The following is an 18,366-nucleotide window of genomic DNA, read 5'->3' on the forward strand; positions in this document are numbered from 1 at the left end:
TTCTCTCACTGCTCCAGGTGTGGGTCTCCTTCAGGTGCAGATCCAGGATTAGCTTATCTTAACCAATTATTAAACCATTACAATAAAAACTGACCTCAGATCAGTGTAAAAAAAAAAAAAAAACCCTGCTCCCTTCTGACTCTTCTAATGTCGTCAGATATTTATATGTGCGTGAGTCGATCATTAGACAGTGTAGGACCCATGTCAGGTCAGTATATCCTATCTTGGCAGTGCCAAACAGACAGCTTCAGTGTAACATGTCATTGTGTACTGTTTGTTGAGCAACAATGATAAGATAATATACTGTTTTACACAGAACTGAAAGTGTGTACTTAATCATGAGTTTAAAATAATTATAATAATAAAGTACAACTACAGTAAGAAGCCTTTTCACAATTTGCCCTATAAAAATGCTCACATGGAATGTTAGGGCTGAGATGGGAGCCTTTGGCATTCACAAGCACAAATAAACGCACTCATTAATTGGCTCTCGTCCACAGGATGATTCAGCCCATTCCCAAATTATGCCAGTGGTTAGAAATGAGTTTCTGTCAAAGACTTATTGGTTGATTGTGCCAACAATGGATGGCCGTATTAGACAGAGCTCCGTGCAAGTGGTGTAATTCCACATGTATCAGTGCACCTCATTTAAAAAAAGATTGACACCCGCCGGACACTTTCTCTATGCATTTAATCGTATCCGATAGGGTAAATCCAGATAGATCACTTTTGAAAAACTGTGCCCAGAGGTGTCTCTCTTCATTGGCTAGAAAATGTGGTGGGACACATATCCTGGATTGGCTCGTAAACGTGCGTTTGGGGCCTGTTCTTGCGGACACACACACACACCCCGCCCAGCAGGATGATCAGCATTGGAGTGCCCAGCCCCACCACCATGATGACCAGAACCAGAGGAGAAAACAAGTCCACAGGAGGAGAGCCCAGTCCCACCAACACAGTCCTGAATTAGGAAGAAGAAAAGGTTAGGCAATAAGACAGAGAAAAAGCAAGAGAAGGAAGAATATCATCAGTGATGACAATTTCATTATAATTTCAGGTAGTTGGTGGTGGTGTGAGATGATTGGTTAACAGTGGGGCTATAAACTGCAATTTACTGTATAATTCATTTCAATTTGCTAAAATGCAACATATGAACCAATAGGATATAAACAGTTACCTACCAGCTAAGGTAGTTGGTGGTGTTGTAGAATGGGTCTCCAGTGATACTGAAGGTCATGTTGAGCCCGGTGGTCTGGTGCTCCCTTCCAAAATAAGCCCGCACCAGGCCGGAGGGGGGAAGCTGGGCTACAGGGACAGGTGTTGAGTGCCGGCAGGGAGTGGCATCCTCAAAGACAGGCGACGGCCTGCGGTAGGCCACGGGCTTCCATTGGGCGTAGCCAAGAACAGGGGAGGTGGAGTTGACTGGAGAGGACACCCACTGAGATACCTAAGGGAGAGGAAAGACAAGATCACTGTAGAATCTGACAGCTTTAGTGACAGTCTACAGAGAGAAGGTTTAGAACAGTGAATCAACCATAAATGATCAACCACACAAAATTTGTTGAAATATAAACATCTAAACACTCTGTTACTCAGTAATATTTACTACAGTATAACTGCATGTCTATAAACACACACACAAACATTACCTTGAATATGGAGGGTGTGTATTCGTCATCTATTGACCGGAGCATGTCCACTCTGCTCATGGGCTGGGTGTTTCCCACGGCCTGTAGCTCTAGGGAAAAGCGGGAGCGATTGGACCTCGGGGCCAAGCCGTCCAGCCCCACCCTCAGCTGGGAGGAGTTAGCGTTGTGGAGGAGACTGGGCCAGCCTTGGTCACGCCCCTCAACATCAAAGGCTGAGAACTACGTTGGGAAAATAATGGTTGAATACAGGCTAGCTAACATGCAATAAAATGTACAATCTGCCTGATCAGTAGTAAATCATAAAATCAAAGTTTGTCAGACATTTTCAGAACTTTAAAAGTGGAGATGAGACCATGTCCCATGCTATCTGTTGAGTGGATCCAGACAACGGTCTGAATCTCTCATGATGAAATGTCTAATTTCATCATGCAGGCTTTAGATGATCCAGTTCCACCTACCTTCAGACAGAGCGAGCCATTGCTGAAGCTCTCGCTGGCGTCTCTTCCACAAAGCAGGGCGGTGTGGCCTGTGGGGTCCAATGTCTTGTTCAGGTCACCCCAGGTGAAATTCTGCAGCTCGTAGGGCTGGAAAAAGCTGGAGGGGGGTAGGTGCTCAGGGTCAGCTGTGTCGTTGACATCGTCATACTCCCACAGCTGATGACAGACAAATTAGTTGGTTTAGTGAAGGAGTTACGTATGGCTGCCCAGTCTGAAATCAACCTGTTTTTAAAACCCAGGTGTTTGTTAGAGCTATTACCATATTGCCAACAACCATCCAAACGTTTATGATCTACAAGAAATGTCTAGAGCTAGAATTTGACCATGCAAATGATTACTTTCCATAACCTGGATTATGGTTCAAAACCTAGCACCTCGTCTTTATGTTTTATGCATTTGGATGAAATACAGTCATGTGACCTATATCAGCCACCAGAATATCACCTCAACTGACACTTATGAAAACGATGACCATCCATTTAGAACTACTTGTGACTCACCCTGGTAAAGACAAGTGCGTTGCTGTACAGAACACTGCTCTCTGGAGTCACTTTCAGGCTGCCTGTGGTATTTTGCATGAGGAAGGCAGGCCAGTCTACCTCCACCATGGATGAAATGGAGCTTGTGTGCACCAGTAGTAACGCGGGCGCCCCCTGGCTGCAGAGGAGGTAATGCAGTGTGTTGTTTTTGCCGACCGCCCGCACATGGACCAAGCCAACACCAGGGGGCAGCGGTGTCAGCAAGGAGTTCAGACCAGGGTTCAGCTCCAGGGATACCTGGGAAGAGGTATGTAAAACAGAGAGTATGTTTTCTCATTTTTCTATAGCGACACAGGTGAGAATCATACAAGCAAACTGAAATTGTAAACAGAGGTGATTCATGAATCAATAACAGATTTGCACAGAGTCCTGCTCAGGCCAATAACACTAAAAACATATTGATTGCTCCTGACTTGGTAAGAAAGCAGGTCTCAAATGAGATCGTTCCTAATCAATATTCATTCATATCTGACATGGCTGGATTGCCAGCAGAGTAGTGTTTGGTTTATATTTGTTTCAGCACCATTTGATTTAGCTATCTCAGCAACTGGGACGGCAGGTACCCTCATTTTTAGAGCGTTGGGCCACTAACCGAAAGGTTGCTAGAGTATCCCTGAGCTGACAAGGTAAAAATCTGTCGTTCTCCCCTGAACAAGGCAGTTAACCCACTGTTCCTAGGCCATCCTTGTAAATAAGAATTTGTTCTTAACCGACTTGCCTAATTAAATAAAGGTTCAATTAAATAAAAAATTATGAAAAATGCAAAACCCAAACTTTCGGCAAGTATTCAGACTCCTTGACTTTTTCCAAATCTCTCTCAATCTACACACAATACCAGATAATGAAAAAGCAAAAACAGGTTTTTAGACATTTTTGCACATATCACATTTACATAAGCATTCAGACTCTTTACTACTTTGTTGAAGCACCTCTGGCAGCGATTACAGTCTCGAGTCTTCTTGGGTATGACGCTACAAGCTTGGCATTTGGGGAGTTTCTCCCATTCATCTCTGCAGATCCTCTCAAGCTCTGTCAGGTTGGATGGGGAGCATCGCTGCACAGCCATTTTCCAGGTGTCCCCAGATGTTTGATCGGGTTCAAGCTCCTGCTCTGGCTGGGCCACTCAAGGACATTCAGAGACTTGTCCTGAAGCCACTCCTATGTTGACTTGATCTGTGTGCTTAGGGTCATTGTTCTGTTGAAAAGGTGAACATTCACCCCAGTCCTGAGCGCTCTGGAGCAGGTTTTCCTTAAGGATCTCTGTACTTTGCTCCGTTCATCTTTCCCTGGATCCTGACTAGTCTCCCAGTCCCTGCCCTGTCACTGAAAAACATCCCCACAGCATGATGCTGCCACCACGATGTTTCACTGTAGGGATGGCGCCAAGTTTCCTCCAGACGTGACTCTTGGCATTCAGGCCAAAGACTTCAATCTAGGTTTCATCTGACTAGAGAATCTTGTTTCTCATGGTCTGAGAGTCTTTAGGTGCCTTTTGGCAAACTCCAAACTGTTATGTGCCTTTTACTGAGGAGTGACTTCCACCTGGCCACTCTACCATAAAGGCCTGATTGGTGGACAGCTGCAGAGATGGTTGTCCTTCTGGAAGGTTCTCCCATCTCCACAGAGGAACTCTGGAGCTGTCAGAGTGACCATCGGATTCTTGGTCACCTCCCTGACTAAGGCCCTTGTCCCCTGATCGCTCAGTTCACCTGGGCAGCCAGGTCAAGTAAGTCTTGGTGGTTCCACACTTCCTCCATTTAAGAATGAGGGAGTCCACTGTGTTCTTGGGGACCTTCAAAGCTGCAGAAATGTTTTGGTACCCTTCCACAAATCTGTGCCTTGACACAATCCTGTCTCGGAGCTCTATGGACAATTCCTTCGACCTCATGGCTTGGTTTTTGCTCCGACATGCACTGTCAACTGTGGGAACTTATATAGACAGGTGTGCGCCTTTCCAAATCATGTCCAATCAATTGAATTGACCACAAGTGGACTCCAAGTTGTCAAAACATCTCAAAGATGATAAATGGAAACAGGATGCACCGGAGCTCAATTTCAAATGTCATAGCAAAGGGTCTGAATACTTATTTTTTATAAATTTGCACACACAACTAAATACATTTTGCTTTGTCATTATGGGATACGGTGTGTAGATGGATTAAAATCTAATACATTTTAGAATACAGCTGTAACGTAACAAAATGTGAAAAAAGTCTAGGGGTCTGACAACTTTCCGTATGTCCCTAGTTCAAAATCACACCACCACAACCAGAAGGGATTGTGGAGCCTCATGTCGCTACAGTATGCATTGTTGGCTGGGGTCCAACAATGGGTAAAATGATAGTGGTGGAAAAAGTACCCAATTGTCATACTTGAGTAAAAGTAAAGATACCTTCATAAAAAATGACTTAAGTAAAAGTCATCCAGTAAAATACTTCAGTGAAAGTCTAAAAGTATTTGGTTTTAAATCTACTTAAGTATCAAAATTCCTTATATTAAACAAACCAGATGGCACGGTTTTCATGTTTTTATTTTATTTACGGATAGTCAGGGGAACACTCCCACATAATTTACAAACTAAGCATTTGTCTTTAGTGAGTCCGCCAAATCAGAGGCAGTAAGGATGACCAGGCATGTTCTCTTGATAATTGCATGAATTGGACCATTTCTGTCCTGCTAAGCATTCAAAATGTAGCATGTACTTTTGGGTGTCAGGGAAAATGTAAGGAGTAAAAAAAATACAGCATTTTATATAGGAATGTAGTGAAGTAAAAGTAGTCAAATTTAAATAGTAAAGTACAGATACCCCCAAAAACATCTTAAGTACATTAAAGTATTTTTACTTAAGTACTTCACACCACTGGTAAATTACAGTTTTATAGATTGTTGGTCATCATTACAATATGGCTAGAGCTATAAATACAAACCCAAACACGTATATCAAAAATGTTAGTAATCACCAACTAGCTCAAATGTATAACTTGCTATTTAGCAGTAACGTTGGTTAGCTTGCTAACTAAATTCTCAAAGCGTCAGTTAGCTAACGTTAACGCCTTACAGTACGTTTTTACTACTTTATCTGGTCAGCAAAAGATTAGCTAACGTTAGCAACCTTTTATAGCACTTTATCACTGTACAACAGAAATGTAAACAACAATGTACTACCCAACTTACATTCCGACGGTAGTTATCACCATTGCGGATAAAACTAGAAGAAAACCGAACCGTTAAAAGCAACAATAAGACATAAACGTGGATTGTGTACAAAATCTCCGCCGCCATCTTTCTTTTTCGGCATACACATGGAGGAATCACGTGCCTAGTACTTTATTTGATCAGCTGATTTGTATTCAGCTGACCCGTCAGTATCGAGTTCAGCAGTGGTGGAAAAAGTACCCAATTGTCATACTCTGGTAAAAGTGAAAGTCACACAGTAAAATACTTGAGCAAAAGTCTAAAAGTATTTGGTTTTAAATATACTTAAGTATCAAAAGTAAATGTAATTGCTAAAATATACTTAAGTATATATACTTAATTTCAAATTCCTTATATTAGGCAAACCAATAGGCACAATTCTCGTTTTTAAATTTATTTTACAGATAGCCAGGGGCACACTCCAACACTCAAGACATAATTTACAAATTAAGCATTTGTGTTAAGTGGACACTGATGTCTAGCTTCCCGACAAGCTAAACTTCGCCGCTTTGAGGATAAAACAGTGCCACCGACAAGGCCCGCTACAAAGGACTGTGGGCTCTCCTTCTCCGTGTCCGACGTACAACCCTAGCTTCATCCTCAGAGCATGCACAGACCAGCTGGCTGGAGTGTTTACTGACTCTCCCTATCCCAGTCTGCTGTCCCCACTTGCTTCAAGATGTCTACCATTGTTACTGTACCCAAGAAAGCAAAGGCAACTGAGCTAAATTACTATCGCCCTGTAGCACTCACTTCCGTCATCATGAAGTGCTTTGGGAGGCTAGTTAAGGATCATATCACCTCTACCTTACCTGACATCCTAGACCTACTTAAATTTGCTTACCGCCCCAATAGATCCACAGACAATGCAATCGCCATCGCACTGCCCTATCCCATCTGGACAAGAGGGATACCTATGTAAGAATGCTGTTCATTGACTATAGCGCAGCATTCAACACCATAGTGAAATCCAAGCTCATCATTAAGCTCGGGGCCCTGGGCCTGAACCCCGCCCTGTGCAACTAGGTCCTGGACTTCCTGACAGGCCGCCCCCAGGTGTTGAAGGTAGGAAACAATACCTCCACTTTGCTGATCCTCAACACAGGGACCCCACAAGGGTGCGTGCTCAGCCCCCTTCTGTACTCCGTTTACCCATGACTGCGTGGCCACGCACACCTCCAACTCAATCAAGTTTGCAGACAACACTACAGTAGTATGCCTGATTACCAACAGTGACGAGAAACTACAGGGAGGGGAGGGCCCTGGTTGAGTGGTGCCAGGAAAATAACCTCTCATCACTCAATGTCAACAAAACAAAGGAGCTGATCGTGGACTGATCGTGGACAGCAGAGGGAGCACGCCCCCATCCACATTGACAGGACCGCAGTGGAGAAGGTGGAAAGCTTCAAGTTCCTCGACGTATATATCACTGACGATCTGAAACGGTCCACCCACAGTGTGGTGAAGGCGGCTGTATCACCGCCTGGTACGGCAACTGCACCGCCCGCAACCGCAGGACTCTCCAGTGGGTTGTGTAGTCTGCCCAACGCATCACTGGGGGCACACTGCCTGCCCTCCGACATCTACAGCACCCACTAGTCACTTTAATAATGTTTAAATACTGCTTTACTCATCTCATATGTATATACTGTATTTTAGTCAATGCCACTGTGACATTGCTCATCCTAATATTTTAGATTTTTCTTAATTCCATTTTTTGATTCCGCCAGATCAGAGGCAGTAGGGATGAGCTCTTGATAAGTGTGAGAATTGGACCATATTCTGTCCTGCTAAGCATTCAAAATGAAAGTACTTTTGCGTGTCAGGGAATATGTATGGAGTAAAAAGTACATTCTTTAGGAATGTAGTGAAGTCGATGTTGTCAAAAAAAAAATAGTAAAGTACATATAGCCCAAACAAATCTACTTAAGTAGGACTTTAAAGTATTTTTTTACTTAAGTACTCTGGATTTCACGATGCAGCAAATGTAATGCCACCTTAGCAATTAATGAAACATTTCACCATAGGCTAAGCTACATTGTTAACAAAAGTGGTGAGAGAATCATAATCAAACACACATCATGGGCGTCAAAGTGAATGAAACAAACATAGGCCTGTGTCATTTGTATCCACGTTTATTGAGGTTGATTCTATCACAGGTAACAGCCCCAGGCAAAGGGTAATGGAGGGAAATGGTCTGGTGGAGTAACAGGATTCAGAACCAGAGACACTGTAACTCCAACTATTTCTTGCAGAAAAAAAGCACTCTCATTGAAATGCAAGACGATCCAATCCATATAATGCAGCATTTAAAAGGACCTTCAGAGGTAGACATTGCAGGCTATAAATAATTTGCAAGGTCTATTTTTCTATAGGATCACAGTGCTTTAGTAGTTCATTCAAATGACTTCGTCACATGATTTGGTCACCATCCATTGGCAACCGTTATTCAACTCAAGTCACGAAGGAGCTCTTCCAAACAAATAAATGCCTCGTGAGACTAACCGAGGTAAACCTTGATCCCAGGAGAACATATTCAGTCACATCTTACTGCCATAAATACTGCACAAACACACCACACACAAACAAACCAAACTAAACTTGAGTTCCTTGGTACCAAATCCAGTACATTCATACAGTATGTAATACATGCAACAAACCCTATCCCAGTCTGCTTAGTGACCATAACAAATGTCATATCTGAGTGAGAGGTTTATAAAACAGTGCTGTTATGTTATTAATCATATGTACAGGATACACATGGTATACACCGTCCAACAAAATGCTTACTTGCAGGTTCCTTCAACAATGCAACAACAAGAAATAGCTCCGACTGCCTATTCCTCCATTACCCTCTTCCTCCTCTTTGTTCCCAATCCTTCTACCCCTCTACTCGGCGCCCTGTCCTCCTCCTGTCTGCTCATCTCCCTTCTTCTTATGTCCAGAGACGATGTCGTCGATGCGCAGCAACAAGATGGCTGTCTGGAGAGAGAAAGAAGGAGTCCAAGGGAGTAGAACTGCATAGCCAAACAATATGTACAGTGCCTTCAGAAAGTATTCATACCCCCTTGACTTACACATTGTTACAACCTAAATTCAAAATGGATTAAAAATCTCACCCCATAATGACAACATGTTTAGATATTTTAGCACATTTACACATGTTAGAATCACATTTGGCAGCGATTACAGCTGAGTCTTTCTGGGTAAGTCTAAGAGCTTTGCACACCTGGATTGTACAATATTTGCACTTTTTAAAATTATTTTTTATTCTTCACGCTCCCTCAAGTTGGTTTTGGATCATTGCTAGACAGCCATTTTTGAAGTCTAGCCATATATTTTACACCAATTTAAGTCAAAACTGTTACTAGGCCCCTCAGAAACATTCAATGTCATCTTGGTAAGCAACTCCAGCCTAAAAAACATTAGGAACACCTTCATAACCACCAGTGGCACCCCCCCCCTTTGCCCTCAAAACAGCCTCAATTCATAGAGGAATGGACTCTACAAGGTGTCAAAAGCGTTCCACAGGGATGTGGGCCTGTGTTGACTACGATGCTTCCCAGTTGAGTTAAGTTGGCTGGATGTCCTTTGGGTGGTGGACCATTCTTGATACACATGGGAAACTGTTGAGTGTGAAAAACCCAGCAGTGTTGCAGTTTGACACTAACCGATGCGCCTCTCACCTACTACCATGCCCCGTTGAAAAGACACTTAAATATTTTGTCTTTCCCATTGACCCTCAACGGCACACATACAATCTTTCTGAAGGCTTAAAAATATATTTAACCCGTGTCCTCCCCTTCATCTACACTAATTGAAGTGAATTTAACAAGATACATCAATAAGGGTGAAAGCGATGTCACGGAAAGAGCAGGTGTTCTTAATGTTTTGTTCACTCAGTTTACATTTGGCCTTGTGTTTAAGTTATTGTCCTGCTGAAAGGTGAATTTGTCTCCCAGTGTTTGTTGGAAAGCAGACAACCAGGATTCTGCCTGTGCTTAGCTCTATTACTTAGTTTTTTTAGGATAAAAATAAACTGTGGTCCTCGCCAATGACAAGCATACCCATAACATGATGCAGCCACCACCATGCTTGAAAATATGAAGAGTGGTACTCTTGTGTTGTGTTTGCCCCAAACATAATGCTTTGTATTAGGACATAAAACGAATTTCTTTGCAGTTTTACTTTTAATGCATTTTGATACATCTTCAGTTCTCCTATTACAGCCTTTAAACACAAACTGTTTTAAAGTCACTATTGGCCTCTGAAATCCTTGAACGGTTTCCTTCCTCTACGGCAACTGAGGTAGGAAGGACGCCTGTATCTTTGTAGTGACTGGGTGTGTTGATATACCATCCAAAGTGTAATTAATAATTTCGCCATGCTCAAAAGGGATATTCAATGTCTGCTTTTTATTTTATACCCATCAACCAATAGGTGTATTCTAGTCAAGGCTCATCCTATAAAGCTACTGCTGTACACACCTTTTCTATTCATATACTGTCCATAATGTCTATACACACACCATCATATAAATATATATTTATTTCGGACTGACATTGCTCATTCTGATATTTCATATATATAGTTTTGTTAGTTATTACTGCACTGTTGGAGCTAGAAACAAGCATTTCACTGCACCTGCAAAATATGTTTACGCAACCAACATTTGATTTCAGGTGCCCTTTGTGAGGCATTGGGAAACCTCCCGTCTTGGTAGTTGAATCTGTTTGAAATTCATTGCTCAGTTGAGGGACCTTACAGATAATTCTATGTGTGGGGTACAGAGATGAAGTAGTTATTCAAAAATCATGTTAAATGATAGTATTGCCATGCAACTTATTATGGCGCTTGTTAAGAAAATGTTTTACTCCTGAACTTATTTAGGCTTGCCATAACAAAGGGGTTGAATACTTATTGCCTCAAGACATTCCAGCTTTTCATTTTTTATTCATTTGTAAAAATGTCTAAAAGCATTCCACTTTAACATTACAGGGTATTTTGTGTAGGCCAGAGACAAAATCTCAATTGAATCCATTTTAAATTTAGGCTGTAAAAAAGTGTGGGAAAAGTAAAGGGGTGTGAATACTTTCTGAAGGAACTGTAACTAATGAACACCTGTGTAGCGCATCAATGCCCTCAACATTGTATTGAGCAGGTGGTTGGAAGTCTCACCTCTACTGCAGTCTTGTAGGTCTGGGCCTTGACGGCCAGTGGCTCCCAGATGCCCAGGGAGGTCATGTCAGCCAGGGTGCCAGTCTCTCCATTCACCCCCCACGACACACTGCCCTTCTGGGTGTGCTTGGCCTGGAGTGGGGATGGATCTCAGTGAAAAGGCCACTATAATGTACAGTAAAACCTCCATCTCCCTTTCACACCCTCTCTCACGCTTGCGCACACACGCTCCCATCGGTCTTCCTCCGAGATGGTATGAGGTTCTACCTTTGACTCTCTCAGTCTCTGTCGCTCTCTTACCCTGAGGGAGGTGAGCACACGGATGGTGGAGGCGCCACAGTTCTGGATGAGGGTGCGGGGGATGACCTCCAGGGCCTGGGCCAGGGCACGGTAGGGCCACTGCTCCACACCAGTGAGGGTCTTGGAGAGCTCCATCAGCCGCTGGGACACAGCCATCTCGGCAGCGCCACCGCCAGGCAGCAGGCTGGGCTCCAGCAGCACATTGCGGGTCACCTGCATGGCATCCTGCAGGTTACGCTCCACCTCCTGGGAGAGAGACGTAAATGGGGGAAAGAGAGAGATTTCAGAACACAAGTAAAATTTAGTCATCTTTGCGCTGATAACTTGTGACTTACAAAAAAAACAAGTTCTAGGAGGGGAGTGGAGGAAGCAGAGACTCATCCCATTAACATCATTCTTTACATTATCCTCCCTCTCTTTTAGCACTTAGTGATTGTTGCACAATAAAAAGAGCATATTATTTTGAAAGCTTTATTCTCAGTTTCTCACCGCCAGGATTTCCTTGCTGGCTCCTCTCAGCAGGATGGTGCAGGCTTTAGGGTCTTTGCACTCTGTGACAAAGGCAAAGTACTCGTCTCCAATCTTCTTGATCTCAAACAAGCCCGCCCCCAGGCCCACGTCCCCTTCGCGCAGCTCGTCCGTACGGCTGGCAATGCGTGCGCCACACGCCCTAAGGGATAACAAGGAAATAGGTTAGAGCAGTAGTTGTGAAGACTATACACCCTGTTAAAAGAAGCCAAAATAAACCAATACGCAATGAAAGTGCTCGGTCATTCGCTAGCTATGTACATAGTAACATGACACAGAGCAAAACGGTGAAATTTAAACATGTTTTTGCTTGCGATAATTGCTTTCAATTGGCTTACCTGGCGATCCGATTGTTGTCAGTCTTTCTTACACGGCGAATAGCCGTGATGTTAGCCTTCATTAGGTAGTGCTGAGCCAAGTCTGAAGAAAGAGGCAAAATATAGTTGCGGTAAAAAAAATTAAAAAGTCAGTTGCATCAGACATAGGCCTTAACAAGAACAATGCATTTTGAAGCAGCGTGGGATACCCGAGACGCCCTTCTCTGTGAAGATGAGGTCAGGCTTGAGGCGGATGATGTCTTCACAGATCTGCTGGATGTACTCCTCCTCCATCTGCAGGATGCGGGCAAAGTCCTCCTCACGAGTGATCTCAATATCAGTCTGGCTCTCTCCCTTCTTGTACTCCAGGGAGCAGTCCAACAGCACAATACGGGGATCCTTGATCATCCTGCGCATGCGCGGGTGGGTCACGTCCTTGTTTACCATCACACCTCTGAGCACGCACGAGTCCTCGATGATCCCACCGGGAACCTGGACAAACACATTAACACAAAGGATGAAGCAGAACTTGGACTGCACAGGAAAACAAACATTAAAAAAGACACACTTTGACCATTACCTTTTCTACTTTGGCGTACTTCTTTATGTCGATCTCCTTGCGTCCGTTCTCCTCCATCTCCACAGTTTTGACGGCGTCCAGGGCAATGCTGCAGGCCATGTCAGACCAGCGGCTCAGAGCCTTGGTATTGATGGCAGAGTTGATGATCTTCAGCATCATCTCCCTGTCACTCACGTCCACTGGGGTGCTGGGAGGAGAAGAGAGTTGTTAAACAAATGTTATGAGTGTGAAAGCGGTTGCCACCTAAAACAATGGTTCTCAAACTGGGGGTCACGAGAAGGTTTTTGTGGGGGGGTTAAAACTGAATGGGAAAAATACGTATTTTCCCTACAATTTAATAGTCTACAGATACTATTTGTATTGTATATTTATACATTTGCCTATTCGATCTGGTTACTAACATAATTTGGTACAATACTGTAGGCCTGTCTCAAAAACATCTCATCTGTGCCTCAGAACCAAAAAGTGTCTTGACTCTTGACCAGTCATCAGCATTTGGCACACAAAGGCGGGCATGCATATCCAGGTTAATGACCAGAAAGCACTGGTTTCATTTTCTCCAGTTTTTGCTGGCAAAAACATAGTACGTTTAAATAAATAAAAAGTTTAGCACTGTGCTACAGACGCATCTTTGCCAGAATAGGCTTTCTGAAGATTCGTTGATAATTTTCATACTTCAGACAGATCTAGGCCAAGTTTGGGTGGCAACTGGCTATCTGTCTAAAGATAACATAGCTGTAACGTCGCACTGCCTTCAATACTTATGGGATGAAGATGTAATACATTTACCAGAATATGTTACAATATTTGTGAGGAAGAAAAAGGCTGCAGACAGACCATGCTTTCCAGCCGATCCTGCAACATACAACTCGGCCGTAACCTGCTTGCTCTGGACTCCAGAGAAGTAAGATGACAATGGCTGCTAAGATGAATGACTTTCACCTTAAAATGCAGGTCTAAAACATATCTTGCATTTTGAAAGTGGATCAGTTTGACATGAAACATGCAGTGACCAGAAAAAGTATTTGGGCCAAAGCTCTAGACTTCATATAAAATCACAGGTTAATGGCAATCACAGATTTGCATAAGAAGTGAAGTTATACAGATGTCAAGATAGAATTCAGCCCTTAACGATTAAAAGGTTGTGTGTGTGTGTGGGGGTGGGCGGTCGAGGCTGGAACAGTACCTGATATCTTTGAGCAGGTTGAGCATATCATCCAGGGCATGTCTGTAGGCGCTGATGACAACCGTCGGGTGCATCTGCTGCTCCAAGAACTGCTCTGACACGGACAGCATCTCACCCGCTAGAGAGATGCACAAAATGTATGGATGTCTCCGCCCGGCCATGGCTGTCGATGCCCCCTTCTGTGGCCGAAACGCCCCCTAAAAAAATCCCCGCCTTGCGGCCAAAGTGGCTGTTGTGCCCTTGGGCTGAATATAATAATACAAATTCCCTTCTCCCAGATGCCAAGCGCCCTGCTCCGAAGCACCCCTCACTCACATGGCTCTCTCAGATATTTATATTCTTATTAGTCAATGCCCGTCACGTGATCAGGTCCTTTTCACAGGCATCGCAGCTCCGGAGTAGACTACTAGTGATGTAAGAAACATTGGGGATACAACGGCGCGTGCATCCTTACGGAATTCCGAGGCACATATTGAAGACGTTAGATCTGTCCATGTTTACTTTGTCAGCTAACAAGATGAGTAACAAACAGCAAAAGCACTAACCTATGTCAATCTACTATCTCACATAAGTTGACCTATTCTATGGGTCAGCTTGTCGTTCTGTACAAGAAAGAAACATTCCAAACAGACGCTCTGGGACAGTTGTGGGATGATAAAACCCCAAATGAATACTACTACCATACATCAAAACAACATTTTAAAAGCAATGAGGCTGATGCAACAGATCAGAATTTCTATATTAAAATGTTGATAACCTATTATTTCTTCACATTATAAGCGCAGCAATGCGCACACGGCAGCAGGCTATAAATGTTCCAACATACTATTAGCAGGAACGGTCTATCAGGTTGCGTGGAAAACACAACTAATGGGACGCAGAGTTAAAATGTACATTTTTAAAATGTTTAAAAAAAAAAAATCAATCAGGCCCTATTCATTTCTGCATACTTTTAACTCGGATCTCGTACGTGGACAGATAATTGCGTAGTTAGTACGCAAAACGCGTGCATGTTGGCAGGTCTGCAATTGGCCCAACATCGCCCGGGTTTGGCCGGTGTAGACCGGCATTTTAAACACCATTTTTTTTCTGAACAGATTTGCCTAGTTAAATAAATGTTTAAAACATTTTTTTTAAATGGCCTTGCCCCTAAAACCACTAAATGATTGGCCTGGTTGAGACACAGTAATACAGTAATACATAAAGAATAGGCTGGATTGGATTACTAGTGTACTACTACTATGAGAATAGACCTGATGGTGCAGTGTATTTATTCACAGTATTGGGCATGTGGTGACTCACCCAGGATGATGACAGAGGTGGTGCCGTCTCCCACCTCCTCGTCCTGAGTGCGGCTGATCTCAATCATGGACTTGGCAGCCGGGTGCTGGACCTGGATCTGTGGAAGCAGAGACAGGGGGAAGGAGGTGGGCTTTGTACTGGGGCACTGAACATTGATATTTTCTGCATGGAAGTAGACGTATTGGGAATCATAGCAAGTGTGCTCTTCTCACCTCTCTCAGGATAGCGTTGCCATCGTTGGTCATCACAATCCCACCCATGGGGTCCAAAAGCATCTACAAACAAAGCATGTTATGGTTTCCCCAATTCAAGTGCTACCATAAAGTATGTTTCAAGCAAAACTGTGACAAAAACCTGAGGATAAAAATAAACCTATAGCTCACTTTCATCATGGCCCTTGGTCCCAGGCATGTTCTGATGACGTCTGCGATCGTCTACAACACACACACGAAAAAAAGGTTTATCTATATAGTGTCAACAAGCAATGCATCATAGCTATCCTACATTCCTCATCAATTGAGCTACAGAAGCAATGTAATAGGTAGGGATGTGAAGATACCAGTATCGCAATATTTTTTCCATGGCAAAAATGAAAAAGCAGACTCTCTTTGGTCCTTAAACACCCGCTGTATGTAAAATAATGTGTGCTATAGCTTGGAAAATAAATGTGACTTTAGATAACAACATGTTAGTTTCCAACATTAGGGCTGCTTTCCAAAAGAAGTTTAGACCGCTTCATGCCCCCCCATGCTAGCAATTATCACGATACTGGTATCATCCCAGCCCTAGTACTGGGCCCCATAGTCAGCAATTAAACATACAATTATGTTGAAATAACATAGCTATGTTATTCAACCAAGTACAGTGGAAGCCACTAACTAATGGGGCGGCAGGGTAGCCTAGTGGTTAGAGCATTGGACTAGTAACCGAAAGGTTGCAAGTTCAAATCCCCGAGCTGACATCTGTCGTTCTGCCCTTGAACAGGCAGTTAAGGCCGTCATTGAAAATAAGAATTTGTTCTTAACTGACTTGCCTAGTAAAATAAATGTAAAAAAAATGGGACCTCACCTTGGCTGCACTGATATTTCCGGTCTGAACCTTCCGTCCAGACTCCCTCTTCATATTCTGGCCTGTAGGGAACATGAGAACGGAGTTAATACTATATTGTGTAAAATATTGCTGCAAAAACACAGCAGACCAAAACATCATTACAGCAATTAGTCTAGTTACCTCTTATGATCCAACCAGTCTACGTTTGTTCTACACCTTTTGATTTCCATGTACAAATTAAGATCCCACATCTGTAGCTCACTAGCTACCTACCTACATCATACAATAGCTAGCTAGGCGTATCGTGTGTGGATTATGGATGTCTCGTATTTTGGAAGGCTGACATTTTACACTGTAATAATATGCCTCGCAGCTAACAGATACATAGTTACTAAACGACACACAAATACAGCACCAAAGTTGTCTTAAATAATCTGACATGCTAGTTACTGACATGCAGGAGCTGTCTGATGTTGACATGCCTGGAAGCTCCGACGACCAGGTTCAAATTGCAGTGATTTGAGTCAAACTTTGAGTTTCACTAATGTTGCCGAAAAGATTATTGTCAATGTGTAACGTCATTGCAAATTGTATTCTTGAGAATGGACATTTTAGTTGAGCACTTAACGTTAGCGGTTGTGTAAAATGTACTGTAACCAGCCAGATAGGTTTTTGTAACGTTACGGCCAAGAAAGTCATACAAAGAGCAAGTTAGCCTACTAGCTAAATACCTTGCTAACGCTAGCTAGCACTGTCAGTGGTCGGCAAGGAAGCAGAAGCACATGCTTTGTTGCTGGCTACCTGTGTAGCCGGTACTGGCCGCTTGTCAGGATATTACAAACGACAAAAACATCCAAATGCGTCAGATTTCCACCGAAATCAAAGTTAAGATGTTACATTTCTCGTTGCTTATGGTTTTTCTATCAACTTACTCAGCACGAAAACCTGTTGGCCCATCATCGTGACAGTGTGTGTGGGACAACGGCCTGGAACCTTCTGGGCAGCACAAGAGAAAGAAGATCCAGATGCGGGGCGGATTTCTTCCAGTGTGTTAACCAATAACCTTCGAGCAAATCATAATGTACTGTGACTTCCACCAATTGGGGAACCGGGGTAAACGCAACAGGATTGTGAGACACACCCTGTACCATATATTCATTGCCCTGTACAAAACCAAGCAACTCCATATACAGTTATCCAATATTGGCTAGACCTTTTCTGAAATTCAAGGATACCTGTATTACAGGATGTTTCCCTTCTTATTTTATTGAAGGAAAAAAAAGATATAATGACAATACCAAACCCCTATGTTGTATTTATTTGTACCTTTATTTAACTAGGCAAGTCAGTTAAGAACAAATTCTTATTTACAATGACGGCCTAAACCGGACGACGCTGGGCCAATTGTGCGCCGCCCTACTAATGCAGGGGTCAACTAGATTCAGAAGCAAGTCATTTTGTCTGGAGCGGAACATAATTACAAATAATTTGTAGACTGCAAATTGACCGCAAGAAGCCCAAACATATATTTGTCTAAAACAATCATTTCAGACCTTCCTTACATTTCTATACGATCACGTCTCTCTATTATGTGTGGGAACACTTCGGAACAGATTTCTTAAAATTAAAATCACTTTGAGCTGATTTCCTAGTGTTATTAGTTTTTATACTGAACAAAAATATAAACGCAACATGCAACAATTTCATTGATTTTACTGAGTTACAGTTCATATGAGGAAATCAGTCAACTGAAATAAATTCACTAGTCCCTAATCTATGGATTTCACATGAATTGGAATACAGATATGCATCTGTTGGTCAAAGATACCTTAAAAAATGGGCCTCAGGATCTCGTCATGGTATTTTGTGCATTCAAATTGCCATCGATAAAATGCAATTGTATTCAATTGTGTTCGTTGTCTGTAGATTATGCATGCCCATACCATAATCACACCACCAGCATGGGACACTTTGTTCACAATGTTGACATCAGCAAACCACTTGCCCGCACAACGCCATACACGTGGTCTGCGGTTGTAAGGCCA

General features: G+C 42.9%; 2 protein-coding genes across 2 annotated transcripts; both read right to left on the minus strand.

The window, feature by feature from the left end:
- Positions 1-674: 674 nt before the first annotated feature.
- Positions 675-5,995, minus strand: LOC115116764 (glycosylated lysosomal membrane protein-like). Its single transcript, XM_065017758.1, has 6 exons — positions 5,860-5,995; positions 2,647-2,922; positions 2,108-2,302; positions 1,650-1,868; positions 1,182-1,447; positions 675-961 (listed from the first exon to the last, which is right to left on the minus strand). The coding sequence occupies exons 1-6, from the start codon at positions 5,965-5,967 to the stop codon at positions 760-762; spliced, it is 1,266 nt and encodes a 421-aa protein (XP_064873830.1). The 5' UTR covers positions 5,968-5,995; the 3' UTR covers positions 675-759.
- Positions 5,996-7,999: 2,004 nt separating this feature from the next.
- On the minus strand, positions 8,000-17,359 carry LOC115128445 (T-complex protein 1 subunit gamma). Its single transcript, XM_029658296.2, has 13 exons — positions 17,254-17,359; positions 16,340-16,401; positions 15,655-15,705; positions 15,484-15,546; positions 15,272-15,368; positions 13,970-14,087; positions 12,784-12,970; positions 12,413-12,695; positions 12,225-12,306; positions 11,848-12,028; positions 11,359-11,604; positions 11,059-11,190; positions 8,000-8,862 (listed from the first exon to the last, which is right to left on the minus strand). The coding sequence occupies exons 1-13, from the start codon at positions 17,279-17,281 to the stop codon at positions 8,770-8,772; spliced, it is 1,623 nt and encodes a 540-aa protein (XP_029514156.1). The 5' UTR covers positions 17,282-17,359; the 3' UTR covers positions 8,000-8,769.
- Between the last annotated feature and the right edge of the window lie 1,007 nt (positions 17,360-18,366).

This window comes from Oncorhynchus nerka, linkage group LG4 (genome assembly GCF_034236695.1).
Source record: "Oncorhynchus nerka isolate Pitt River linkage group LG4, Oner_Uvic_2.0, whole genome shotgun sequence".
In the NCBI taxonomy this organism is placed as follows: domain Eukaryota; kingdom Metazoa; phylum Chordata; class Actinopteri; order Salmoniformes; family Salmonidae; genus Oncorhynchus; species Oncorhynchus nerka.